The sequence below is a fragment of the Xiphophorus hellerii genome, chromosome 16 (assembly GCF_003331165.1).
Source record: "Xiphophorus hellerii strain 12219 chromosome 16, Xiphophorus_hellerii-4.1, whole genome shotgun sequence".
In the NCBI taxonomy this organism is placed as follows: Eukaryota; Metazoa; Chordata; class Actinopteri; order Cyprinodontiformes; family Poeciliidae; genus Xiphophorus; species Xiphophorus hellerii.
In genome coordinates, this window is record NC_045687.1 from 6137791 (window position 1) to 6161820 (window position 24030).

The 24030-nt window shown below is 35.6% G+C and overlaps 2 protein-coding genes across 2 annotated transcripts; both read left to right on the forward strand.

The window, feature by feature from the left end:
- Positions 1 to 8101: 8101 nt before the first annotated feature.
- LOC116735964 (alpha-2,8-sialyltransferase 8F-like) lies at positions 8102 to 15469 on the forward strand. The gene is made up of 7 exons (XM_032588149.1): positions 8102 to 8724; positions 10990 to 11064; positions 11195 to 11269; positions 12077 to 12221; positions 13545 to 13657; positions 13733 to 13825; positions 14166 to 15469. The coding sequence occupies exons 1-7, from the start codon at positions 8624 to 8626 to the stop codon at positions 14641 to 14643; spliced, it is 1080 nt and encodes a 359-aa protein (XP_032444040.1). The 5' UTR covers positions 8102 to 8623; the 3' UTR covers positions 14644 to 15469.
- Positions 15470 to 18226: 2757 nt separating this feature from the next.
- On the forward strand, positions 18227 to 23291 carry LOC116735044 (alpha-N-acetylneuraminide alpha-2,8-sialyltransferase-like). Its single transcript, XM_032586635.1, has 9 exons — positions 18227 to 18435; positions 19919 to 19996; positions 20080 to 20151; positions 20312 to 20359; positions 20473 to 20547; positions 21055 to 21199; positions 21458 to 21570; positions 21649 to 21741; positions 21830 to 23291. Exons 1-9 carry the CDS (start codon positions 18353 to 18355, stop codon positions 22302 to 22304), a joined length of 1182 nt encoding a protein of 393 aa, XP_032442526.1. The 5' UTR covers positions 18227 to 18352; the 3' UTR covers positions 22305 to 23291.
- The last annotated feature ends 739 nt before the right edge of the window (positions 23292 to 24030 follow it).

Sequence of the window (24030 nt, forward strand, 5' to 3'; positions counted from 1 at the left end):
TCCACAAATATTTACCTTACACGGATTAAGGTTGAAAAGTTCAGCATAAATTTGTTAATGTTTAAAGGCTCACTTCCCGAAATAAAGCTGTATATTCTGGAATGTGATTTTTAAAGTTTATCTAACTTATCTACAGTAATTCCCGCGGCTAAGAAGAAAGATGTTATATAAAATAAATCAAACATTAAGGATAATATCTACTGTAAGATGACTCATGTCAAACTTTTTCATAGGCTAATGCAAGAAGGCAGCTCAGAGCTCTGAAACAAAGCACACAATACAAACAAAGCATTAAGAACCCAATCGGAAAAAAAATGTGTCAAAGTTTTAAGTGACTGGATCTCAAAGGTCTCTTTAGTCATCACCTTTTGTGTGGAGTTGTCCTGCCGTGCTACTCAACCAACAGAGGCAGATACAACTGTTGTGTTAGACAGCTCATTGTATGCATGCATGAGTTATCTGGCTGGAGTTTGTCTGCTGGTCAAAAAATTCAAATTGCAACAAAAGCAGACTGCACACAGATGATAAAATAGATTTTTAATTTTGGTCAGAAAAGACTAAATGATGCCATTTTGTATAATAAAGTATTGAAGAAAACTACAACTTTTGCCTGAATTAAATTTTAAAGTACGGTATGTAAAAATATAATTGTACAATGTACAATATACGTATATTATATATTTTTTCTGACAAAAAAACACTCAGGCTGCTGTGGGTTTTTTTTTTTTCCCAGCATGCTTATTCTTGTACCAGTTGTAATTTCATTTCTTGTTTAATGAGAAACAATGAACTCTCAGTTAACTTTCTCTCCAAAACTTTCCTTTTATATCTGTGAACTGCAGGCATCTAGCATCCTAACCCATAGTACTATTTTCTGTTCGCAATTTTCAATTAAAGTATTAAATCTGCGAGGTAAAAAGTACCTTTAAGAGCTTAAAAAGTTTTGCCGCCGCCTAGTGGTTGAAGTTTGTATGAAAACATTTCAAACGTTTTTATCCGGTCTTCGTTTTAAATTTGTGAGCATGTCAGATAAAAATGAAAGAGTAAAATTCAAAATTCAAATACAAAGTTTAAAGCTTTTGTATTTTTCTTTCAAATGATTTTTTAAAAATATATTTTAAATATATTGAATATGTGGAGCAAAATGTTAATGTTAAAACTTTATTTTAAATTTTTTTTACTTCGTCATAAAGATCTGTAGTATTTTCAGACATTTTTGTAGACATTACAACCAGTGCCGGCAGTTTATACTATAAATGTGCTATATTAAGTGTTTATGTGCTTCACATCTATAAATAAGGTGTACAGTTGCTGGTTTGTGAAACTATAGGGTGCCTTTAGAATCTAAAGGCAGTGGTTCTTAACCTTTTTTGAGGTACCGAACCCATCAGTTTCATATGCGCATTCACCGAACCCTTCTTTAGTGATAAATAATATATATATATATATATTTTTTCCAAATTCAAGACATAGGTATGAACTCACAGCAAGTTACAGTGTTACTTTATTCTGGCCCCCAAAAATATTTTGGCCCCATAAAAGAATTTCAGCCCCCAAAATATTTTTTTTTTACTATTTTACTAATTTAAAAATAAATTTGGATTTTTTCAAAGAATGACAAATTTTTTAATAACTTAATTTTTTTTATTTTAAATTTAATTTGTTTTTTGTCGTTTTGAATCCACAAAATACTTTTTTGGGGCCAGAATAAATTACATACCTGCAAATCAGTGTGACTTCTGCTGTTGTTTTTGGGAGACCAGTTCAGAGAGGCGTGGCTTCACCTTGGCAAGTGCGTCTTCAGAGCAAAGTCTGTTCATTTTCTTCTTTTTTTTTTTGCTCGACATATTTAGTATGGATTAAAATATTAAGAAAGAAACCACGCAACGTACAACTACGACAGCCGCTGATACTTAGCGCACTAAATTCCCCGCAGCACTGATTGGCCGAGCAATGTAACGTGATCCTCTGCAGCAAGTGATGGCCAAGCGGGGCGTCATCACGACTTTACACAAGTGCGTCTTTACCTGCGCGGCAGAGGCTCCGCCGAACCCCTGAGACCGACTCATCGAACCCCTGGGGTTCGACCGAACCCAGGTTAAGAACCACTGCTTTAGATTATTAAAAAAAAATCAAACTAAATGTTTAATTCACAAGCTAAATATTTAGTTTCCAAACATTATATTTTGCTTTCAAATAATTATTTAGTTAGGAATCTAAATATTTAGTTTGCAAACTAAATATTTTTTAATAAGTCATATTTTCACCATGTTATTCACACATTTACAAATCTCAGAGTTCTAAACTAAATATTTAATTCACAAGCTAAATATTTACTTTTTAAACTACATGTTTAGTTTGAAAGCTAAATATTTAGTTTGAAAAGTAAACATTTAGCTCAAACTTAAACATTTAGTTTGGAATTAAATATTTAGTTTGGAACTCTGAGATTTATAAATGTATGGTGAAAATATAAAAAAATGAACTCCAGTATTGTTTTCTCTCTGACTGAATACATTAACCTAGATTCTGTTGTTATTTTTTTACTGTATAGCTTTACAAACGGCGCCCTCTATGAAACAAACGTGAGGTTTTTGGTCATGACATTTGCCAGCTCTGTGTTTTCACAGTGCATGTGTCTGAGAAGTGCATGGCGTCAACAGGTCAAACGGGCACAAGCTCCCAGGCCTCATGCTAAGCAGCTGAGGAATGCACAGGGATCAGCTGTTCCTCGGCCACATGACTCCCTTACTGCCCTCCTGAGGCTCATGTCTTCCAGCACATCTCTTGTGAAACTATGAGAGGATTTACAGGGAAGAGTACAAGTGTGAAGCCAACAGCTGGAGAAAAAGAAAATATTCTGTTTGGGATCGCTAGAGTGTCGCTAGAGGTCTAATAACTTCCAATGGCTGCCAATACAGAAAAAAACATGCCTTTTAATTTAAAAATAACTGCATATTCCCTTATTCAAATTTACTTCACTAATTTTTTTACTTCCCATGTAAAGCTGCAGTATGTAACTTCTATATACAATACAGACCAAAAGTTTGGACACACCTTTTAATTCAATGAGTTTCCTTTATTTTCATGACTATTGACATTGTAGATTCACACTGAAGGCATCAAAACTATGAATAACACATGTGGAAATATGCACTAAACAAAAAAGTGTAAAACAACTGAAAATACCCTTTATATTCTAGTTTCTTCAAAGTAGCAACCTTTTGCTGTGATTACTGCTTTGCACACACTCTGCATTTTCTTGACGAGCTTTAAGAGGTCGTCACCTGAAATGGTTTTCACTTCATAGGTGTGCCCTGTCAGGTTAATAAGTGGGATTTCTTGCCTTATAAATAGTCATGAAAATGAAGAAAACCCATTGAATTAGAAGGTGTGTCCAAACTTTTGGTCTGTACTGTATATAAAATATTTTTTTTACATATTTGTTCAGTATGTCATGTCGTGACAATATGGTATGAGACAGATAATCTGTGAAAAGATTGATCACCTCCACCTCCTTCCTGAGCTACTACTGCCATCTGAAGAAATGCACCGACTAAAAACAACCAATCAGAGCGAGGAGAAAGGTCTGACAGCTGTTCATCAACCTTATGTACTCGCTGCTAATTGTGTTAATGGCAGAGAAAGAATTTACCATTCCACTGTCATCTGTGGCTATGCTAAATAGCCAGACCATTCTCTACAGACTGCTAGCTCCAGCAAAGCAGGGGGAGACAAGGGGAGGAGCAGTGCCACACAGCGGATGATTGACAGCGCTAAGACTTGCCTCCTCGCTCTGATTGGTTGTTTCTAGAGAAGGTGTAGGAGCTTGATTATTTCACAGATTATTTGTCCCAGGCCATACTGTCACAACATAGTGACAGTTTCAACAAATACATAAACAAATATTTTTGATAAAAGTTGCATACTGTAGCTTTAATGATAAATGAAAGTTCGAAGCTAATTCAAAGTGTCCGCAAGTAGTCATATACCATTAGCTGAATTCATAATTCAGTATGTCAGACTGTTGTTGGAGTCACTTCAAGTGTTTTGCATGCTGTTGAAAGTGTTAAGTTGCACAAAATTCAAGACCAAACTTTAGCTTTAAAAGAGAACAAACACAGCTTTAATTAACATTTGCAAATGGAGAAAACATACAAAGCTCACACGTCAGTGAGAATCGGATGAGTTCTGACTTGGGGCTGAACGTCCCCTCATCTACATAGGATGCATCACACATTACTTAGTCACACCCCCTGGTTCAAGTGTCAGGCAAAAATCTATACGTTACTTATCTGTAAGTTTCCAGTGGAGCAGGGTTGCATACACATTCACAGCTCAACTTTAGGCGTTTCTCCAAAAAGGCCTCTCTGCTGATGGCTAAACAGATACTAGAAACTGAATTTCTACTAACTAGGCTTATCACCTTAGCCATGTCTCACATTTCTAACTGCTGAACACCCTGTTCTTCACTTATTTGAGGAGGGTCAGAAGAGCATATATCCTGTTGAGCTGCAACTGAGTGCAAACCTTTAATAGAAACATCATAAAGTGTACATTCAAATTTATTTAAACTTTGCTACTAAATTTTCCTTCACAAAAGTGAATTATAACTATCGCTCACTGGTTATTTGCATGGCTTTGCTTGGGATTAAATCGGGGTTGAATGACCTTAATCCAACTCCAGTTCATTTGCTTGGAATGTTCAGTTCATTTGTGGAGGTGTGAACGCGCAATCGAACTCTGACCCAGACCAAAAAACAAACTCTGGTTCTTTATTTACTTCAATAAAATAACTTTTTATGAGGTAGAAATGCAAAGCAGATGTGCCATATTACGAGGGGATTTATTAGGTTGTTCAGGAAGAACCAATGGACAAAAACATAAGCAGTTCATTGATTAGAAGCGGATATGCTCTGTCGTACACTTCACTGTGAAAGAAGTTTTGCATTGGCCTTAGGGGACAAAAACAAGACAAGTGCTTTTAAGATAAAAAATTATCCCGCCTAATGAGACCAACAGCTACTTGATCAGAAAAATATGTATTTTTCTTGGTCTTATTTGTCTTGCATGTTTTTTTCCTGAAGCAGTTCTTTATCTAGTCCCCAGGGCTCCAAAGTACCCATAAAAACCCAAAGAATTACAGAACCAGGAGTAGAAATCTTGCTTTCTAGACCTTAGCGCTCAGACACAGGTTTTTTTTAGCTCTGGTACAACTAACTTTGCATTTTACAGTATTTAACCATGCTTGTTTGCATTCAAATTTTAAGGCTCAAAGTTGCATGTCGACATCACTGAGGCTGAAACAGAGAAACAAATAGACTTCTTCAGGCCACGTCATGTCAGTGGTGAAGTCTTTGTGTTTTGGAAAAATATTAATGGTTCAAGAACTCTACAAATGTGTTTTGAAAAGTGGCAGAAATGAAAAAAGCTGTATTTATTTTGAGTCTTTAGTTAAAATGTGATGTGTAAATAAATCAGTTCCACATTAAAGTGGTGATTGGAATCATTTTAGATTCGTATTACATCCATTGTTATTAAACAACAGAGGAGTAGTGGTGCCTTAAGTCATTGTGATATTGATTAAACAAGGTGTTGGATAAGATTAAATTAGATTAGATTTATTCACCTTGCACAGTAAGCAGTATAACAAAATTAATAGTACAGTTCTGCATGGAAACATTTCACAGGGATTTGTCCATGATGGACCTTTTTCCATCACATTCATAAAGTACTCTAGTCAACTGAGATGTGGTGAGATTATTTGAGTTTTCTGACATGGTGCATTATCCATATTGAAGTAGTAGTCACGTAAAGTGTAATGTAGAAACATCCAGCAAGCAGGTTGTTGTGTTCCATAAAGGAGCACCATTTTAATAAATAAATCACTCTCCAGACTATCAGACTAAAAGATTGTCAGAGATTGTCTCCAATTGTCTGAACTTTTTGTCCTGGAGGTCAAAACTGGAAAATTGAAACTATTGGCGGGCCATAAAAAGTCGCTAAATTAAAAATGAAAAATATTTATTTTGATTTTTACTTTTTTTACTTTTACCGTCTCAATTATAATATTTTTAAATGAAAACTTTATATCATTAAAAATCCAAACCATAAAAAGATCTTCAGATTGTTGCTTTATTAAAAGCAAAACAGGCCATTTTCATATTTTTGGGGTAATCAATTGTTTTCTATTTTGTTGGCCAAATGTTTACTATTCACAAGCCACAAACGGCCCCTGAGCCACACTTTGAACACCTCTAATGTAAGCTAGTGGATTCATGCTTTCATTTAATAATATTCTCTGAACCGGGAACAGGAGAAGAACAACAGAGATATAAAACATTACTGTGAACTAAAAATTCTCGTAGGTGTACATATTTTCCAAAACATATTTTCCATTTCTGTCTCTCATAGTGAAGTTACACAATATTAAACTTAAGACTCATTTTAATGTATTTTCTGCACTTCTTTCACAGCCTGCGTGCAGACAGACACTCGAACGGTGAGAGGAAGATAGCAAACTGTTTCCCAAGCAATTTTCAGATTCAATGATTACTTCTAACTGCATGACATAATTGATTTGGTTTATGTAACACCAGTGTGGCCAGGAACAAAGAAACAACAGAGTTCAGTCAGTCTGCTGGAAGGAAATGAATATTTGTCCTACTTTAAGACTCCGGGAAACTGGACAAAAAAGGACAATGAGTGACAATGACCTAGTGTTTCCTGGTATTTGCAACAAAAACAGTGGTAGAAAACGATATTTACCCCTATACAGATTTCTTTCTGTATTTACTCTGACCTTTTCTGCCCATCTACAGAGCCAAAAAAGCTTTGTCTTGATGACACAGCCGTCTATTCCTTAAAATTTAGGCATCGGAGGGATTTCAACATGCAAGAGAGTTGGGCAATGCTGGGAAGTCTGCTGCATTACGAGATTATAAACGTCATCATGAAAAATAGCTTGTTTGGGTTTAATATTGTTAAAAAGCTAATGGGGTCTTGAGATGGAAATGGCACTGTCTGGAAAACGCTAATCACTGACAGACTGTAATGCGTGGATATCAGATGTTAGATCTGGAAATTTGCATCAACAGATTGCCAAAGCAGAACAAGTGTTCAGCAGCTTTGACTGTATTTGCCCAACCTTTCTATTGCATCAACATTTGCATGACAGTTTTTTGTTGTTGTTGACATTTCTGCTGGTGTCCTGTGATGCATGACGGGTCATGCGAATATGTGGATTTTCCTCCCACTGGCGTTTCATTTTGTTCTTTTACCCACTAATTTCGTTTGACTTCCACCCAGACAGAAATAATTTTAGATCTCTGAATGTAGGATCTTGTAGTACCCAAATGCAAAAGAGGGAGAGGTTTTAGTTTTGCATACCCGGAGTCCTAACTAAATCTGATCAGAATTAAACTTAGCCTTACTTAAACAAAACACATTTTCCTCTAGACTCATGTGCCTTTAAAGAAAACTTTCCACAGACTCCTTTGTTTTGGGTTGTGTGTGTGGTGAGACTATTTTAGCCCAGCTTTGCTTATTCAGGATGCAGGCACAACGCATGATTCATTTATTTTGCTGTTTGCTGACTGTGTTGTTAGAGCCAAAATCCAATGACATACAGATGCAGGAGGTCTTAGAAGTTCTGTTTTTCAGTGGGAGTTTATTGTGAATGCAGTCCATATGGGCGAGAGAAGAGTTAATTCCTTTTTCCAGAACAGCGAACAAAGCAACTGAAAAGTTAAATCTTTGTCTTAATGGTTTATTGGCTTAATGTTCTGCCAACGTCACACCAAGTTAATTGGTAATCTACATCCTCTTCCAAAATAAGAAAAAGTACTTTATTTTTTAATTCACAAAGCTGGTACAGCTGGAGGAGTTTGCCATTAGAATAAAGGCGGCTTCTGGAAGTGTGGGTGAGATTTGGGGGGCATTAGAAGTACAAGAGGCAAACTGTGGTCTAATTCAGTAGTGGGAAATCATGTTACTGCCCTACCTCCCCTTTGTGAAAACAGGAGAAGGGAGAGGGGGCTTAAGGGAAGTGGGCGGAGGACAGATGGGGCGGGAGGGGCAAGCAAAGGGAGAAGGCTGAGGCGGTGGGGGCGGAGAACAGAAACAGCTCTCCCTGTGGGACTCTGGTGGAAAGTAGGGTTGTTTGAGTTTGCCTCTGTGGGCAAATGTGGAAAGAAAAAGAGACAGAAAACCAAAAACATCGACTGGACCAAAAAGACATGAAAAGGATCAACAGATGAGGAAGATCGACAAAACCACACTTTCGACGAAGCTGAACTGAACCCAGGGAGGAGAGAAAGGAAAAGAAGAGCTACAGAGACGTGTCTGCACAAGAGGAAGGGGGGGCGATGACTGAGCAGGCTTTGACTTGTACCTCCAACAGTTGAGAGGAAACACTCAGTGGTGACGCCTCGCAGACAGAAAAATGAAGTGATTTGAAGAAAAGTGTTAGAAAACAGCTGGACGCTGCTGGGAAAGATTACATATGAGGCAGCAAACACAGAAAGGACGAAGAAAACTGGAATCATAGCGGCCGTGGCGGACAGCAGATAGAGTGAAGGAGAGGAGAACCAGAAGGAGAGAGGGGCTAACGGGTAAGGAAGGTATGAGGGGACAGATCTTGAAGCCCCTCCTCTCTTTGATGATCACTATCCTCCTGCTGGCGAGCCTGCTGACCACTTTCATCTGGTACACGCTAGAGAACAAGTAAGTTCCTCTTAGACATGAAACAGAACCACACTTTGGTTAGGACATTAATCATGTGCAATGAAGGAAAAGTCACACTGCTGGGGTTTAACAATAGGAGTCAAAGAGGCTTTCAAGGCAGAACAAGTAGAGGAAGTGATCCTATGGAAAGAAAAGTAACGGTTTCCAGAATACACAACTCATCATTCAATGTCTGAATCCCAAAGATAGTTTTACGATGATATTACATAGGAACAATGTTGTTAGGTTGATCATCAGAAATATTACTAAACATTTTATTAATATGTTTTTCTGCAACAAAGAAGCAAAAGAATCAATTTCCTTAAAATTTAGAACAGCAAAAGTCAAAGTCTATGAAACATGTCACATTTACAAATACAAACTTATCTAAAATTAAAAGGTCACCATGTGGTTCAGACTTACAAAACAGGAAGAGGAAGCATTGAGAACACGAGACAGTCATACATACCACAGAACGCAGGAAGTCTCCTGCTGAGACATGAATAGATGTCAATACTGCTTGCATAAAAGTGTTTGCAGATTGGTTGTTAACTTACAGTGTGCATGCAAAAGCATTTCATACCTCTCAAACCTTTTTAACCTTAAGACCACAAACTTCCGCATATTTTTATTGAAAGTGTATGCGATTAACTTAAGCAAAGTAGTGTTGCATAGATTTGTAGTAAAAGTTGCAGAAGTAATACTCTGAAATATTTATTTGGGGGTATTTTTATATTAGTTCGACATTTTTGCCCATACTTCACTTCAGCCGAATTGGATGGACTTTGACTGGGCCATTCTAACAGATAAATATGCAATGATCTAAACCCTAAAAGTTTAATATTATCCAGTCTTGCAGATAAATAATGACACTTTAACCTTTGTATTAAAAGTGTCATTAGGTAAATATTGACACCTGTCATAAACATTCATAAAGACTCCGTGTTCACAACAGGTGTTACATCATGTTTATGACATTGTCTTCAAATAAAGTGTTCCCAATCATTTTTATTGCCACATTTATTGTTATCACAGTAATACCACAAAAGATAATGTTTGTGGTATTTTAAAGTGATAAAAGTTTTAGTTCTTATTGCCCACCCAAATCACTCCTTCTTTGGAGTGATTTGAATTGTTTGGTTGTGACGTTTGGTCTCACACGTACGCCAGCCAAGGTTAAACCCCAATAAAAAAGCTTCTAGACTCTCCTTCTCCTTCTTACACATTTCTGTTTCTTACACAAGCCTTGCTATGACTTTCTCTTAACAACGGTCTTCCTCTTGTCACTCTGGATCAAAGCCAGATTTGTGGGGTGTACAACTAATAATTGCCGTGTCGATGAATTCCCCTTCGTGAGATGTAGGTCTCCTTCAGTCTTCAAAGTTTCCTTCACCTCCTCCAGAGTTACCAGGAGCCTCTGATTACTGACCCATTTTCTAACCAGTAAATTTAGGTGGGCAGCAGGTCTGAGTAGGTTTGCAGCTGTAACATATATTTTCAAATCTCAGAGGATGGATTAAACATTGCCCTGAGAGACAATTAGAAGTTGGCATGTTGTCTTTAACCTAACTCTGCTTTTTATATCCAAGGTTATAATGGTTAACTAACAAAATAGCAAAAACTGAAATTGATATACACAAAATACAATACTTTGACCTTTTTGAATTCAGCACCTGAAAGTAAACTAAAGTATGAAAAACCTAAAACTACATACTATTAGTAGTAAAAACTAAAGTGAAACTAATAGTCAACTAATAATAACTAATAAAAACTAGCAAACACACAATAAAAATGTATTAAAACTAACCTAATTAGACAAAAAGTCACAACGAAATAAAATTAAAAACAAATCTATCATAACCTTGTTTTCTTGTCCATAATTTCAACCTTTTAGAGAACAGCTGGATTTATACTGAGATTTTCTTACACACAAGTGGACAATATTTACCAATGAGCAGAGTTATTAAGGAAATAGCTCAAAAGGGGATTTTAGAAACACACACCAGTGTCAGATAGTGTGCTCTTTTATTTTACTGCTTTGAATGGGCCTGTTATATGAAAAACAGTGAAGATGGTGATTGTAACAATACAACATGTAAGAATTTAAGAAGCATAAAGACTTTAGTGAGGAAGTGAATGTTTAAAGGTTTAGTCATAAAGACCTGATCACATGCAGGTCTTTGTGTGATGATTGCAGCAAAAGAAACAAGAAACAAATGTGAATTTGCATTCTTATTCAAATTTATGTTTTTTTTTCTTCTTCAGTAATGTGCAACCTAAGCGATCACTTCCTCAAAAGAAAAGTGCTCCTCCAACGTCTGCTTTATGCAAAGACTGCAGGTGGGAACTAACTAACAACGGTTTTTATTTACATGACTCGCCTTGTTTACACCATAATCATGTCTTGCCATGTTAGGAATACTGTGTTTACAAAAGTCATAGAGTAACTGGATGTGTTTATCTATTACAGAGAAAAAATAAACAAAGTCTTAGAACAGTATTCAAAAGCGTGGAAGAAACAAGAAGAGCCTTACCAAAAGTTCAGGTAAGATTGAGTCAAATTAATTAAACTAAAATAACTTTTTTTTTTTTAAATGTTAGTTTCAGTTTTTAAGCAATTTGTGAAATGTGACCTTAAAGGACCAATATCCTGTGAAATTGACTTTTGAGCTTTATGTCATGGTCCTAAACACTTGCTCTCCTAAATCACCGCATATTTTCACAAAGCTCCTCCAGACTAGTGGCAGCAGCAGTTAGCAAACAACTGCGTGTCTGCTGAGCTTATTATACTAACTACTGTAGATCTCAGTCCAAATGCTCCTAAGAACTGTTCTAAATGGCATAATGGAGACATTCAATTGTGATGAAGTGTCAGAAAGAGCAGGAGCTTCTTAAAGAGACAGAAGCCAATTTTGAGATGTCAAATTGCAAAGTCAAATTCTTTTAAGTTATGTTTGATATATGCAGCATTTTTATAAAACTGAAAGTAACATTCTTCATTGTGCAATAAAATGGCACTGTGTGCTTGGAAAATACTGTGCATAATACTGCCACTTTAAATATGCAATGAGGATTAGTTTTGCTTTTTATAAAAAAGAGGAACAAAAATCCCAAGCCAATGCAATTGAAACATTTTATGAAAGAGGAACTAGAGTCCATCATCTATTTATACCCTTACAACTTCCTTTAAGAGTAATGAAACAAATCATAATGCACAGCTTTATGCATTACTTTAAAGAAATTAAAACATTTAATTATACAGGAATCTACCAAATTTGATGCCTAAGTAAATGTTTCTGTCCAGGTATATTTTATGTTGCACTGAGTCATCCCACTATTTGTGGCTCCCCAGGTCGCAGCTGAGCGCAAAGTGCCATGGTTTAGAGAAGGCTACAATTACCCAGACAAACACTCCAGTGGGAACAAAGCTTGTTTATGATGGAGAGAAGAAGAGAACCCTTCAAGTAAACCCGGAGATTTTCAGCACCTTTTTTAAAGTAGGTCATTTTCAATTTCCATTTGATACCAGACAATTGTTCCACCTTTTGATCTGCATCTGAATATTGTACTTGACTTATGAAGCTTTTTAAGAAGCTTTGTCAATCATTTCGGATAGTGAAACTCATATTATGTAGATTAATTAGAGGGAAATATTTCAGTATATATGTAATCTGGGTCAGGGCACCAGATGTAATCCTTCGGTGTTCGTCTCAGGTCCAGCAGGTTCACTGTATGACAGACACATTAAAGTTTATTTGATCTATTCTAACAAAAGAAGAAATCAATGTGGTGGTTAACATCAGTCCAGCAGCTGCTGCCCCACAGTTACAGACGGAAGAGAAAATAGAAAAAGGGGACGAGCTGTCAGTTACTGGTTACTATGGTAACCGCCAACTGTCAAAAGCAGCACAACAGAACGTGAAACAGTAATAAAAGTCTGGAGAAATAACTTGCTGACTATCTCACTCTACAATATTTTGGTGTGGCTTGAAAAAACTCCTTATAGAAAAAATATTGTTTTATCAAATTTACATATTTTACTCATCTTTAATAATTCAACTTTTTCTTTAGATGAAATATATATAGTGAATCTTATTGTAATCCTAGCAAAATATTATGTCCACAAGATGAAATGGAGTGAGAAAAATCCCCTCTTTTAATAATTTTCAAGAAACTGACTTCAAAATATGTATTGCCTCTGTGGAAAAACTTAACTTTAATAATAAGAAACTTGACTCTTTAACTCTTCTCCAAAAATTTAACTTAATCTCATAAGCAGATCCCTCTGTTATTTTTTTCTTTTTCTTTTAGTGTTTTTATTGTTCTTTTTGCTCTAATATACCCTTCTTCATATGTATTTGAATATATTTTTGACACTTTTTGTTATGAAAACCTAACTGAAAAGTACACATCGTTTTATTTTACCAATGTATATATATTTATTTAACTTTTGTCTTTCTAGACTTCAACATAAACACCCTTAATGTCTGTAATTATTCTTTATTTGTTTTTATTATTATAAAATTTTAATATATGTCATTGAGTTAACGTCTGTATGTATGTTTATGTTATTTGCTTGAAATAAAGTAAAAAAAAAAACAAAAAAACTTGCTGACTAAACAAAATAAATTCAAAGAATAATAAACAGATTTTGACAAACTTCACATCTATAATATTAAAAAAAATAAATAAAACCCTGTCACATGTAGATTTCTCACCATTTATACTTTGGATTTACATTCTTGTAAACATCCTAAAATTCAACAAGATCAAATGGAAACCATATGTGTTTAAAGTTTTCTGTTTCTGCTCTTTTCCAGGGGCATCCTTTCCCAAATAAAACCTGGCATACATGTGCTGTTGTTGGGAATGGTGGGATTCTGGCAAACAGTAGCTGTGGCAAAATGATTGATTCAGCCGAGTTTGTTATCAGGTGAGAACATTTCCCAGGTTTTTCCACATTTTGAAACTCCATCCAACAGTAGCTTTCCTCGTGTTACTTTGACAGGTGCAATCTGCCTCCTTTGTCAAATGGGTACGAGAAACATGTTGGCATCAATACGGACCTAGTGACAGCAAATCCAAGCATCCTCATGGAAAAGTGAGTACTGTTCCCATTTTAAGGTCATTTTTGGAGGTAAAAGTTACTTTCTTCTGTTTGTAGCCTTCTGTTACTCAGCTGGCTAGCGCTGGCAAAGTAGTTTGAACATCAACTCAAGTCATTCCCTGAGTTGATGTGAAACAGCGCGTTGACATCATATCCGGAGATGTCTGTAAATTTCAGCAAAATTTCAAGCATTGGTTACCACATGCAAATGCATACATAAATATCAAACTTTGGGGAGTAACTTATTTATTACATAGGGTCTGGAGATAATGCAAATAGGGCTTTAAATATTCTAACTTTAGTCGTTTTTCTTCACTGGTCACCTTGTTTCTAGGTTTGGGGCTCTAATGGGACGTCGACGTAAATTTGTGGAAAGTCTGCGCAGCTATGGCGACTCCTTGCTGCTTCTTCCCGCCTTCTCGTTTGGCCACAACACTCCTGTGTCTCTCCGAGCTTTTTACACACTTGAGGACTTTGAAAGCCCCGTTCGACCTATCTTCTTCAACCCGGGTTACCTCCATAACCTGGCCCTCTTCTGGCGCTCTCAGGGCCTGAGAACGATACGGCTCAGCACCGGTATCATAATGACAAGCCTAGCTCTGGAGCTCTGTGACAACGTACAGCTGTATGGATTCTGGCCCTTCGATTTTCACCCATACAGCTTTCAAACTCTGACTAACCACTATTATGATGACAGAAAAACCAAAACAAAGTTCCACGCCATGCCAGATGAGTTTAACCACTTGTTGCGGTTGCACAGTCAGGGTGTTCTCAAATTACACCTTGGACACTGCAAAGCAGAGCCCAACTAGACTCCTCAGGCAAAGAGCCACGTGCCTTCTCAGTTGCCTCAGGTGAACCCAACCATCAAGACTTTCTTTTAATTACAAGACTGTAAGGAATAGACTGACTAACTCCACAGACCAGAACCTATCTGCATCCACAAAACTTATACTGAGATCAAAATGCAACAAAAATAAGACAATAATTAGTACGGATTTCATCTTCTTTCACAACTTTATTTATGTTTTGTTCAAGTTGATGTCTGGAAGAGACTATGTAACATGTGCCTTTGTGAGGCTATCATTGTTTAGTGCCTTATGTTACATTGTTAGTGATGGGTTTTGAGTCATGGTTACTGTGTTTTAATGGAAACCAAATACCTCCTTTAGAAGAATATTGTGACTAAATAAAAACACCAGCAAACTGAATGTAATAGGTTGTTTAATACATTTAACCACTTTGAAAAGGTAATTTGTTTTAAATAAACAACATGAATGTGTTGGTACTGAACACTTTTTTCACTATGGCGGACTTAAGATGAAAGATTGTGCCTGTCCTGCCTTAAACATAAAGATCATAATAGATTAAAAGAAAATGAAAATACAAATTGCACAATTTTTTACAGAAATTATAACACACCTTAGGTGCTTTTGATGCAAAAGCACCTAAATTGTTTAGAGTTACAAGTCCAGAAAAAATATTATACTGCCACTTTGAGGCAGGAAAGTGTTGCTGCAAAGAATGAGTGGTTTTGATTGGTTCTTTATCTGTTTTTCAACGTTATTTCCCTGTGTTGTAACTTAACGCAGCTGCTGTAATTTCTGATTGTTCAATAAAATAAAAAACTGGACTAACTGCCTAATTTGTTAATTGAACGTCGCACCATTCATACCAGTGATCCAATAGAACAAAAATATTTCACAAAATAATTTTAAAAACTTTGGCTCCTGCAGCAGTAATTATGTAAAATGTCATTAATTGTCCAATGTCAGTTTGTCACTAACCCAGGTGCCGTTGGAAAGTTACACACCGGTAGTCAAAAATTAATGGTAATAACTTGGGTTATTTAGTTCACAAACGAAATATTTAGTTGCAAGCTAAATATTTAATAGATAAAATTATTAAAAGATAGATAGATAAAATAGATAAAAGATAAAATTTTTTGTTTACAAAATAAATATTTAGCTCCAAATATTTTGTTAGCAAGCTAAATATCTAGTTTGAAGCAAAAATATTTAGCTAATATGCAAATTAGTTAACCGATAACTGGAAGTGCACTCTCATAATAAATGTTGAATCTGCAGATGTTGACGCATTTACCTAAAAGCTAATTTAATTTTCCTTGTTAATTGAATATTGAATTTGAAATTGTGCCAGCTATAAATGAATAAAAAACATAATGAAAACATGACTGAAAAATTATCCCTCATTTTTTTATATGCTGTTTCTTTACAAATGCACCTGTAAGGTACAAAAATGGCCTTTTATGGAGTATGTTTATATTAAAAGTGATTTGTAGTTTATTCTTTAGTTCTGAGGGTTAATGTTGGTTGCTTTTCTTTGTTTGATGGTTTATCTTTCTTCAAACAATAAAAAGATTAACAATCAAATAAAAGATCAACATTTTACTGGCAGAGAACCCAACCATGTGAACAAACCGTTTTGTTTTTTTTAATATCTGTTGCCTTTTTAAGAAATGTAACCATGTGCATTCATCATGTCAACAAACAACCACAGCTTGTTAACACTCATCAGTAACTCAGGTGTACAACGAAAAACAGGAAGACAGAAACCGCAGGCAGGTGCATGAATGGCCAATTTTATAGTTACAGCAAAAAGAAAATACTAAAACCTTTCATTATAGGAGCATACTTATTTCCTATTTTTCATTTTTTCACCAACTTTTCCAAGGCTTTCTAGGTGTGATAAAAAAAATTTTTTTTCTAATTCATTTTATTTTATTTATTTAAACACCCCATTCTGTGGAATCTGCTTGGAGAGGTTTTGTGAATTTGAGGTTAGATTTAAAACATTTTAGGACCTGAGAAATGCCAAATGTTTCCAAAGCCCCAAGGGGCTATTGATGCTACTTACAAAATAGAGGTAAAAAACTAATTTCCTTTGATATTGTTTTAGCTGTTTAACTATTGAATTGCATATTTAAGAGTTTTAAGAAGTCATATTTTTGTAGGTGGAGAATGAGATCGGAGAGGGAAGAACTGGTATCTACTAGTGAAATGTTATAAAGAGATGTAACTCCTTCATTTCTGAAACCTAAACTCTTGCATGATCTACTCTTAGCAGCGCTGCTCCCCATTTTCAGAAGCTTATGTTTGGTGGTAGTGGTAAGGATTTCTTAAAGATTTTTTGGGATTAAATTTAAAAGTTTACAAACAGCAGCAGGGATTTTTGTGGCTGCTTTAAATGTTGATTCTTCAAACACTTTAGTCTTGATTAATAAGATACAGAGTGAAGACGCAGCTTAGTGTTATATATTAAGTTGTAACAGACAAAAATGAATAAAGTACCAGTTACTTGAAAAATGCAACTCACTAAATACTGAAACAAACTGCCCTGCAGTAAGCTGCTGCTGTCACCAGAACTTGCAAAAATAAGCAATCCTTCAACATTGCTGCCAGGAAAAGGGCATTCTACTAATTTTGTGTTTTGTACAATGAATATCCCTTTGTAAATAAAATTTTTCTGTGAGAACGTGTAAGTCTGGGTTGGTGGGTTTTCTTATGTGAAGCACTGATAAATAGATTGAAGACCTATGTTTATTCTGCCTAAAATAACAGTTAAATAGATTTTTTGGACCAAAATTCATTCATCTTTGGGACACAGAACCCGTATAATTCTTTAGACATTCCCATCATGTCTGCATTTGCATATAATTGAACAATGCAGCTCCTTCCAGTATCGGTAAATTGTTCCCGAAGATGGACCAGACTTGTGCAGCTAATTCTCTTCCTCATTTCTTAACTGATTTCTTTTGGCTTTCTCATTGTGCCAAGTAATGTGTTTAACATGTAGCCTTCCACAGGCGTGCCTCCAGTTAACTCAAATGCGTCAGACATTTGTGGAAGGAAACCCAAAAGGTTTAACCCAAGTCATACATTTTAAAAGACTGTCCTCCCTCATACTGACCATATGTAAACTTATAAATTCAAGGAAAGTTCTCGCTACGTTTGCTGGCATTTAGGAACTAGAAATAATTTGGGTAATTCCAATTGACTGAAAACAATAAAACTGTCTGATTTGACTTCAAACAGTGAGAAAAGAAAGTTGTGTGTGTCTTTTTATTTGGTGTATGTAAACATCTGGTTTCAACTGTGTATTCTCAACTGGTTTATAATGTCTCCCTGTCTCAACTAATTGTAAAGATGATTTACTGTCACATTACTGGTAAATTTGTTTTATTTGCTTTACTTATCTTTACAGTCCATTACCTGAAGCATTGTTTTAATCTGCGAAACTGGAATATCAGGCTTGCTGGGATTATTTGCATTTTTAACTTTGAATGGCGGTGTTAAAAAAACAACAACGAAAAAACTAGTTCGGCAACAGTTTACCAATTGTCACGAGGTGCAAGGGAACATGAAATAAGATCAGAAAGGATCTCATTTTACGAGGTCATGCAGAGAGATCTTTATGATCCCAGGGGATCAAGGGGTAATGATGACAAAGTAAAACAAACAGACAGACAGAGGCTAATTGTTATTCACAGGACGAGAAATTATGAGGGGACAACTCTTGCGGTATTTGTCTGCCCTTATTTTGGGCAGCCTTCTCACTACTTTTATCCACTATGCTGTCAACAAGTAAGTTTCTCTTTTTTCTAATTAATGAAAACATGCTTTTGTATTTTTGGACTTTAGTTTTGCTGTAACGGTTTGTTTTACTATGGAGCTTTGCTGCTGGGATATGAGGCGCAGATGACAGTTTTTCTGATGTTTTTATATGATTAATCTACAAAGGGAAAATAAAAGGAAACAGTAAAATACATTTTTGGGCATTTATGAACTCATGTAACTGTTACTGGAGAGAAGCATTTTTTTCCATCGTCTTTGAAACACAGCAAGAAAATCCATAGCAATTTCTAGCATTATACATTTGTGAAAATATATTCAGCGTTTCCTGTAAAATAATGTAGAGATAAGCCCATTTATTTCTAGTGTAATAGTTGCTCATTATTTTAACAATGGCTGCCAAAGTATTTTAGCTTTTTTTTTATGGAAGTTTGTGAATTATACATTACATTAAATTTACTGAATACCAAAAGATCCTTCATGGTTGTTTCCAAAATCTGCTTGTGTAGTTTTTTGTGTTTAGGGAAGAAAATGGGAAAATTGCTACTAAATTAAAATCAATAATAGGGACAACGTATTTTTTGCAGACGATATAGGACCTATGAAAGCTTTAAAACTTTACGTTTGGACCGATCAAAAGGAGAAGTTATGATTGAGCCTTCTAATGTTCTTAGCAGAAATTAATTATTGAAACTGATAAAAAAAACGGTCTTACTAGCAGATATAGAGGCACTAAATGCAAGTAAGAGTAAAGCTTTTGATGTAATCCTAGCAGTAGGTTTGTGCAGCTGGTCATGCTTCACTGCTTATTGGACGGCAAAAAAAACGGCACAAAACCTTCTGCATAGGTTCGTGACAAGGTATTAACATGTCAAAACAAACAATGCTATCGACTCTCGATCTTTGTTTTGTACATTGGCAAACAAGCAGGAGAATTTACCTCAGAAGAAGTGATGGTGACACTGTACAGATCCGTTGCATGCAAGTTACTGACCTTTAAATGTAAAAAAAAATATCTGGGAATGCAGTGCTATTATTGTGTCTGAATTTCCTCTCTAAAGTGAAAATACTGATCAATGTAATCTGGAATACATTCAACGAGAATGTTCTCTCTAAAGTTAAAGTATTCAAACAGATGTTGGATGAGCTCCAACTATTTTAGGTGTGGCTCTTATCTGAGAAACAAAGACATGCTGTTATGCAAAGGCATAGGGAATTCTCGCAATAATAAAAAATACACAAGAAAGAAGGGCCAATAAAACTTTAAGAATCAGCAGCTGTCGTGCTTGAAGGGAAAGCTCAAACAAATCCACATCAAAACAATTGACTTTTCATTGCATTTCACACATTTTACCACGACCACAGCTGTAAATCACAATCCAATCAAAGTAAAAGTTTGCACAAAAATTACTAAAACTATTAATTCCTTTCAAACATAAAAAAAGAAAGCTATGAAATGGAAAGATTTTTTGAACGTTCTTTTTCTCTTTACCAGTGACTGGAAACTTCTCAACACGCAACCTCAGCAACACCATGTGAAGAACACAATCACTGGTTCCTATAAGGAAATCAAGTGAGAAAAATCGTTTTTTTTGTTTGTTTTCTGTTCCATGTTATCAGACGTCAACTTGACAATAGACAAACTTTGCGTCTCAGGGAGAAAAGCAAAGGAATAGAAATTTGCTCTGAAGATTCCCAAGTCTGGAAAAATGAAAATCAAAAAATCGAGTAAGTATGTCTTCTCAAGGATCTTAAGAGTTTTTTTGATTGATTGTATTACTGTAAAGCAGTTAACCATTAACCATCAACCAACAAACCGAACGCAATGAAGCTGTGTAAAGCAATTTATCATCTTTCTTTAAAATGTCTCTTCTTTTTGGTATTACAGCAAGAAGCCACCTCAGCTAAATGATTCTCAGTCTTGTCAAGACTGCAGGTAAGTTCAAGCTATGTTTATCTTGTCTTCATCTTTATTTTTTGCCCCAACAAATCAAGCCATATCAGACATTTTCACAGACATAACTGAGTATCTGTGCTGATGTTCAACAGGAAGAAAATAGAAGAAATGCTACAGAAGTATACACAACCCTGGGTTAAAGACGAAGAAAAGTTCCAAGAAATCAGGTAAATTTATCATTAAAACCCCCTGCTTTTTAATGATAAATTAAAAAGCATGCTTCAATGAGAACTTTAGCTTAACATTTTCTATGTAGACATGTTTTATAAAGAGGAATTGCATTTGAGGAAGTTTTTTTTAAAGATTTTCAAAATTTTTGTCTTCTGTTTCATGAATTAATTAATTATTGATGATTTACACCTAGAAGTTCTGCCAAATGATGTTCATTTAGTTATGGTAGTTTTATCAGATATTAAATGGCAAGTTCAAATTAAAAAGGGTCAGAGATTCTGCGGTAAAAACCCGTAGTAGGTAGGCAGCTATATAAAGAAACATTGAAATTACCAGTGACAACACGTTGAGGAAACACCAAGTAACCACCAATGTGGGAAAATTAGACTTTAAATACCATCTTTTTTAAATGAGCAATGCATAAATAAAACACCGTGACAGATAGATGACCCTTTTAGTACAATGGCAATAATGCTAACTGCTAAAAAGTTGTGATTTCCCAGGACAGGGCTTAGGGTCAACTGCAATGGTTTGGAGAACGCCATCATAACCCAGAAAAACAGTCCAATGAGAACGAAGATTGTCTATGATGGGGACAAGGGGCATACTCTCAAAGTGAACTCACAACATTTTGCAACATTTGTCAAAGTAAGTTGGGTTTCATTAAGAATTATTCACTGATCATCCTTCCTTATTACATCATTATTTAAGAATGTGTTAAATTAAACGTTGACCTTTGGCGTAACCTGGCCAAAGTGCAAAAAATTATTATGGACAACTCTGCACTCTAACCAACACCCCAAAGATTCCCCCAAGAAGTTAAGCTGAATGTTCTAAGATAAATTCAAAGAAGATTATCTTATTTTGTAAAAATGTTCTTGAATTTCCCGTTCATGATGATTGCAGACGCGTCAGATCTTGAATAAAACATTGCAATCATGTGCCGTTGTTGGGAATGGAGGAATCCTAGCAAACAGCTATTGTGGAAATAATATTGATTCAGCTGAATTTGTGATCAGGTAAGAACATGTTTAAGTGTAAGACATACGTTTAAGATGAAACCAAATCAAAGTAAACTGTTGATGTTACTTCATCAGGTGTAACCTAGCTCCTTTGTTAAATGGATATGAGGAACATGTTGGGGTGAAAACAAACATTGTGACTGCAAACCCGAGCATTTTATCTAAAAGGTGAACAGATCTCCAGAAACAATTTCAACTTTATCACATTAACTTAAATTTTTTCAAACTTTGTAACACAGTTGTTTTGTAATTGTAGGTACGGCTCGCTTTTAGGCAGTCGACGCAGGTTTGTAGAGAGTCTTTGCCAATATGACGACGCCATGGTGCTGCTTCCTGCATTCTCCTACGTTGTAAACACAGCATTGTCTTTCCGGGCTCTGTACACCATTGATGACTTTGAAATGCCCATCCGGTCTGCCTTCATGAACCCAAACTACCTTCGGAGTCTGGCTGTTTTTTGGCGCTCTCACGGATTGTTAGAGAAACGCCACAGCACGGGTCTTATGATGGTCAGTCTGGCGTTGGAGCTGTGTGACAACGTGGATCTGTTTGGATTCTGGCCCTTCGGTCTCCACCCAGAAAGCTTCCAAGAACTGACGCACCATTATTATGACAACAATGAAGCTAAGAAATCTGTACACGTTATGTCGGACGAGTTCAAATTTTTGTTGCAGTTGCACAACCAAGGTGTGCTGAACCTACACCTCGGGGAGTGTGTACCAGAGGAATAGGTTAGTTAGACCACTCTGATGCAAATGTTTAGAAAATATTTGTTACAGCATACAGAATATTAATTGGTTCCTCGTCACTCCATGTCCTTGTTGCTTTATAAATCACGGAGTGATAAGTGTCTTTACCCTTGAACATGATTTCCTGCACACAAGGAGACTGAAAATCATCTCTGATCTTAAAAGTGTCAGAAAGGTGAGAGCAACAGCAGCAAATGAAATGCAAAACAATCAAAGCAGAACAAAAGAAGTTTATGAAACTATCAAGGCCTGCAAACAAACCCTTTATTATGTGACATATTGCCGCTTGTAAAAAATTTTATTGTATGCAACAGTGCATGTCAATGAACGTAACAGCTTCTTAACACACCAGCAAGATCAGTGATTTAAGCGTACCAGGTAAAACAGGAAAAGCAACAAGACAGAAACCTCTGGAAGGTGCATGACTGCAAATTTCAGTCATGGTAAAAATAAAGTTCTGCATCTCCAAGTTATAGGGGCTTAGATATTTTATACTTGTCCAAGCTTTTTGGGGTGTAATACATTTTTAGTTTCTTCTTAAATTTATTTATTTAAAGACTTGGTTCTGTGGAATGGTGGAATAGCTTCAAATAATTTTAGAAAGTGGGAAAGTTAGATCATTTATTTGTTTCACACCTAAAACTGACAGTGTGTTTCTTTTCTTTTTTTTTTTTTACAACCTTCATCAGCAGAAAACACTGAGTTCCTGTAAATCAAAGCTAAAAACCCACCGGTTTAGATTGCCTTTGATTAATACTAATTGGAAAATTAATTCATTCTAGTCTTAATTGAATATTTGATAATCATTATTCTTGATCATGTTGAGGATTTTTGACAACATGTAGTGTTTGGTGTTCTCAATATAATTAGTTGCTGGTTTTGTTTGTATAATGTAAAGCATTTTGAGTTTTCAGTCTTTTTGCTGAAATGTGAAATACAAATAAACTCAACTTCACTATTGGTAAAACAGCTGGTGGTTGTAGTTCTTTCTGTGTTTTGTTCAATAAGTACGGTATCTCTTAGTAAGTAAGAGTATTTTTTGTGGTAAATAATACAAGCTGAGTTACTCTTTTTATGTGAAGACCAGTTTAACAGACTTAAGGCCAATGTTAGAAGGCAAAATGTATACTGACTAAGGAGCTCAAGTTTCAACACAGCATAGGGAAAAGTGCTACACTGCCACCGACTGGAGAGAAAATAATCTCTGCTGCGCTTATAGAGAACCTAAAGCCGTCACGTTGCTGAAAACATATTTGTTAGAATTAATTTCTAATGAATTCAGTAAGTGATGTGAAAAAGTGTCACATTTTATTGTTTCAGAACATCAAACCGATGTAAATATTAGACAACACAAGTGAAAAAGTAAACAAAATCCATTACAAGATATTGTAAATACTTGATTGCAGTTGTTGCTGCTCGGAGTAGGCCAAATATATACATACATATTTTTTTGACAAATATTTCCTTTTTTCAAACCTTGTTTTAATTTTCTAAATGTTTTTTTTTTTTACCACGCCATGGTGAACAAGCAAAATGATGACTAGTGAAGTTGAGTTGTAAAACGTCACATGAATCAGTAATGAACTTTGTCACAAAAAGTTTAAAAAGCAGGAGGAAAAAACAACTTCTGTGACTTACTAATTATTAATTAAGATGTTTTTTGTTTAAATGGAGGTTTTGGTTTGGCTAAGGATCTTATGTTGGAGAC

Coding starts and splice junctions, on each gene's coding strand:
- LOC116735964 (XM_032588149.1), top strand. CDS start 8,624: ATGAGGGGACAGATCTTGAAGCCCCTCCTCTCTTTGATGATCACTATC. Junction 8,725..10,989: donor TGGTACACGCTAGAGAACAA/GTAAGTTCCTCT, acceptor TTTCTTCTTCAG/TAATGTGCAACCTAAGCGAT. Junction 11,270..12,076: donor GAGCCTTACCAAAAGTTCAG/GTAAGATTGAGT, acceptor GTGGCTCCCCAG/GTCGCAGCTGAGCGCAAAGT.
- LOC116735044 (XM_032586635.1), top strand. CDS start 18,353: ATGAGGGGACAACTCTTGCGGTATTTGTCTGCCCTTATTTTGGGCAGC. Junction 21,200..21,457: donor ATTTTGCAACATTTGTCAAA/GTAAGTTGGGTT, acceptor TGATGATTGCAG/ACGCGTCAGATCTTGAATAA. Junction 21,571..21,648: donor TCAGCTGAATTTGTGATCAG/GTAAGAACATGT, acceptor TTACTTCATCAG/GTGTAACCTAGCTCCTTTGT.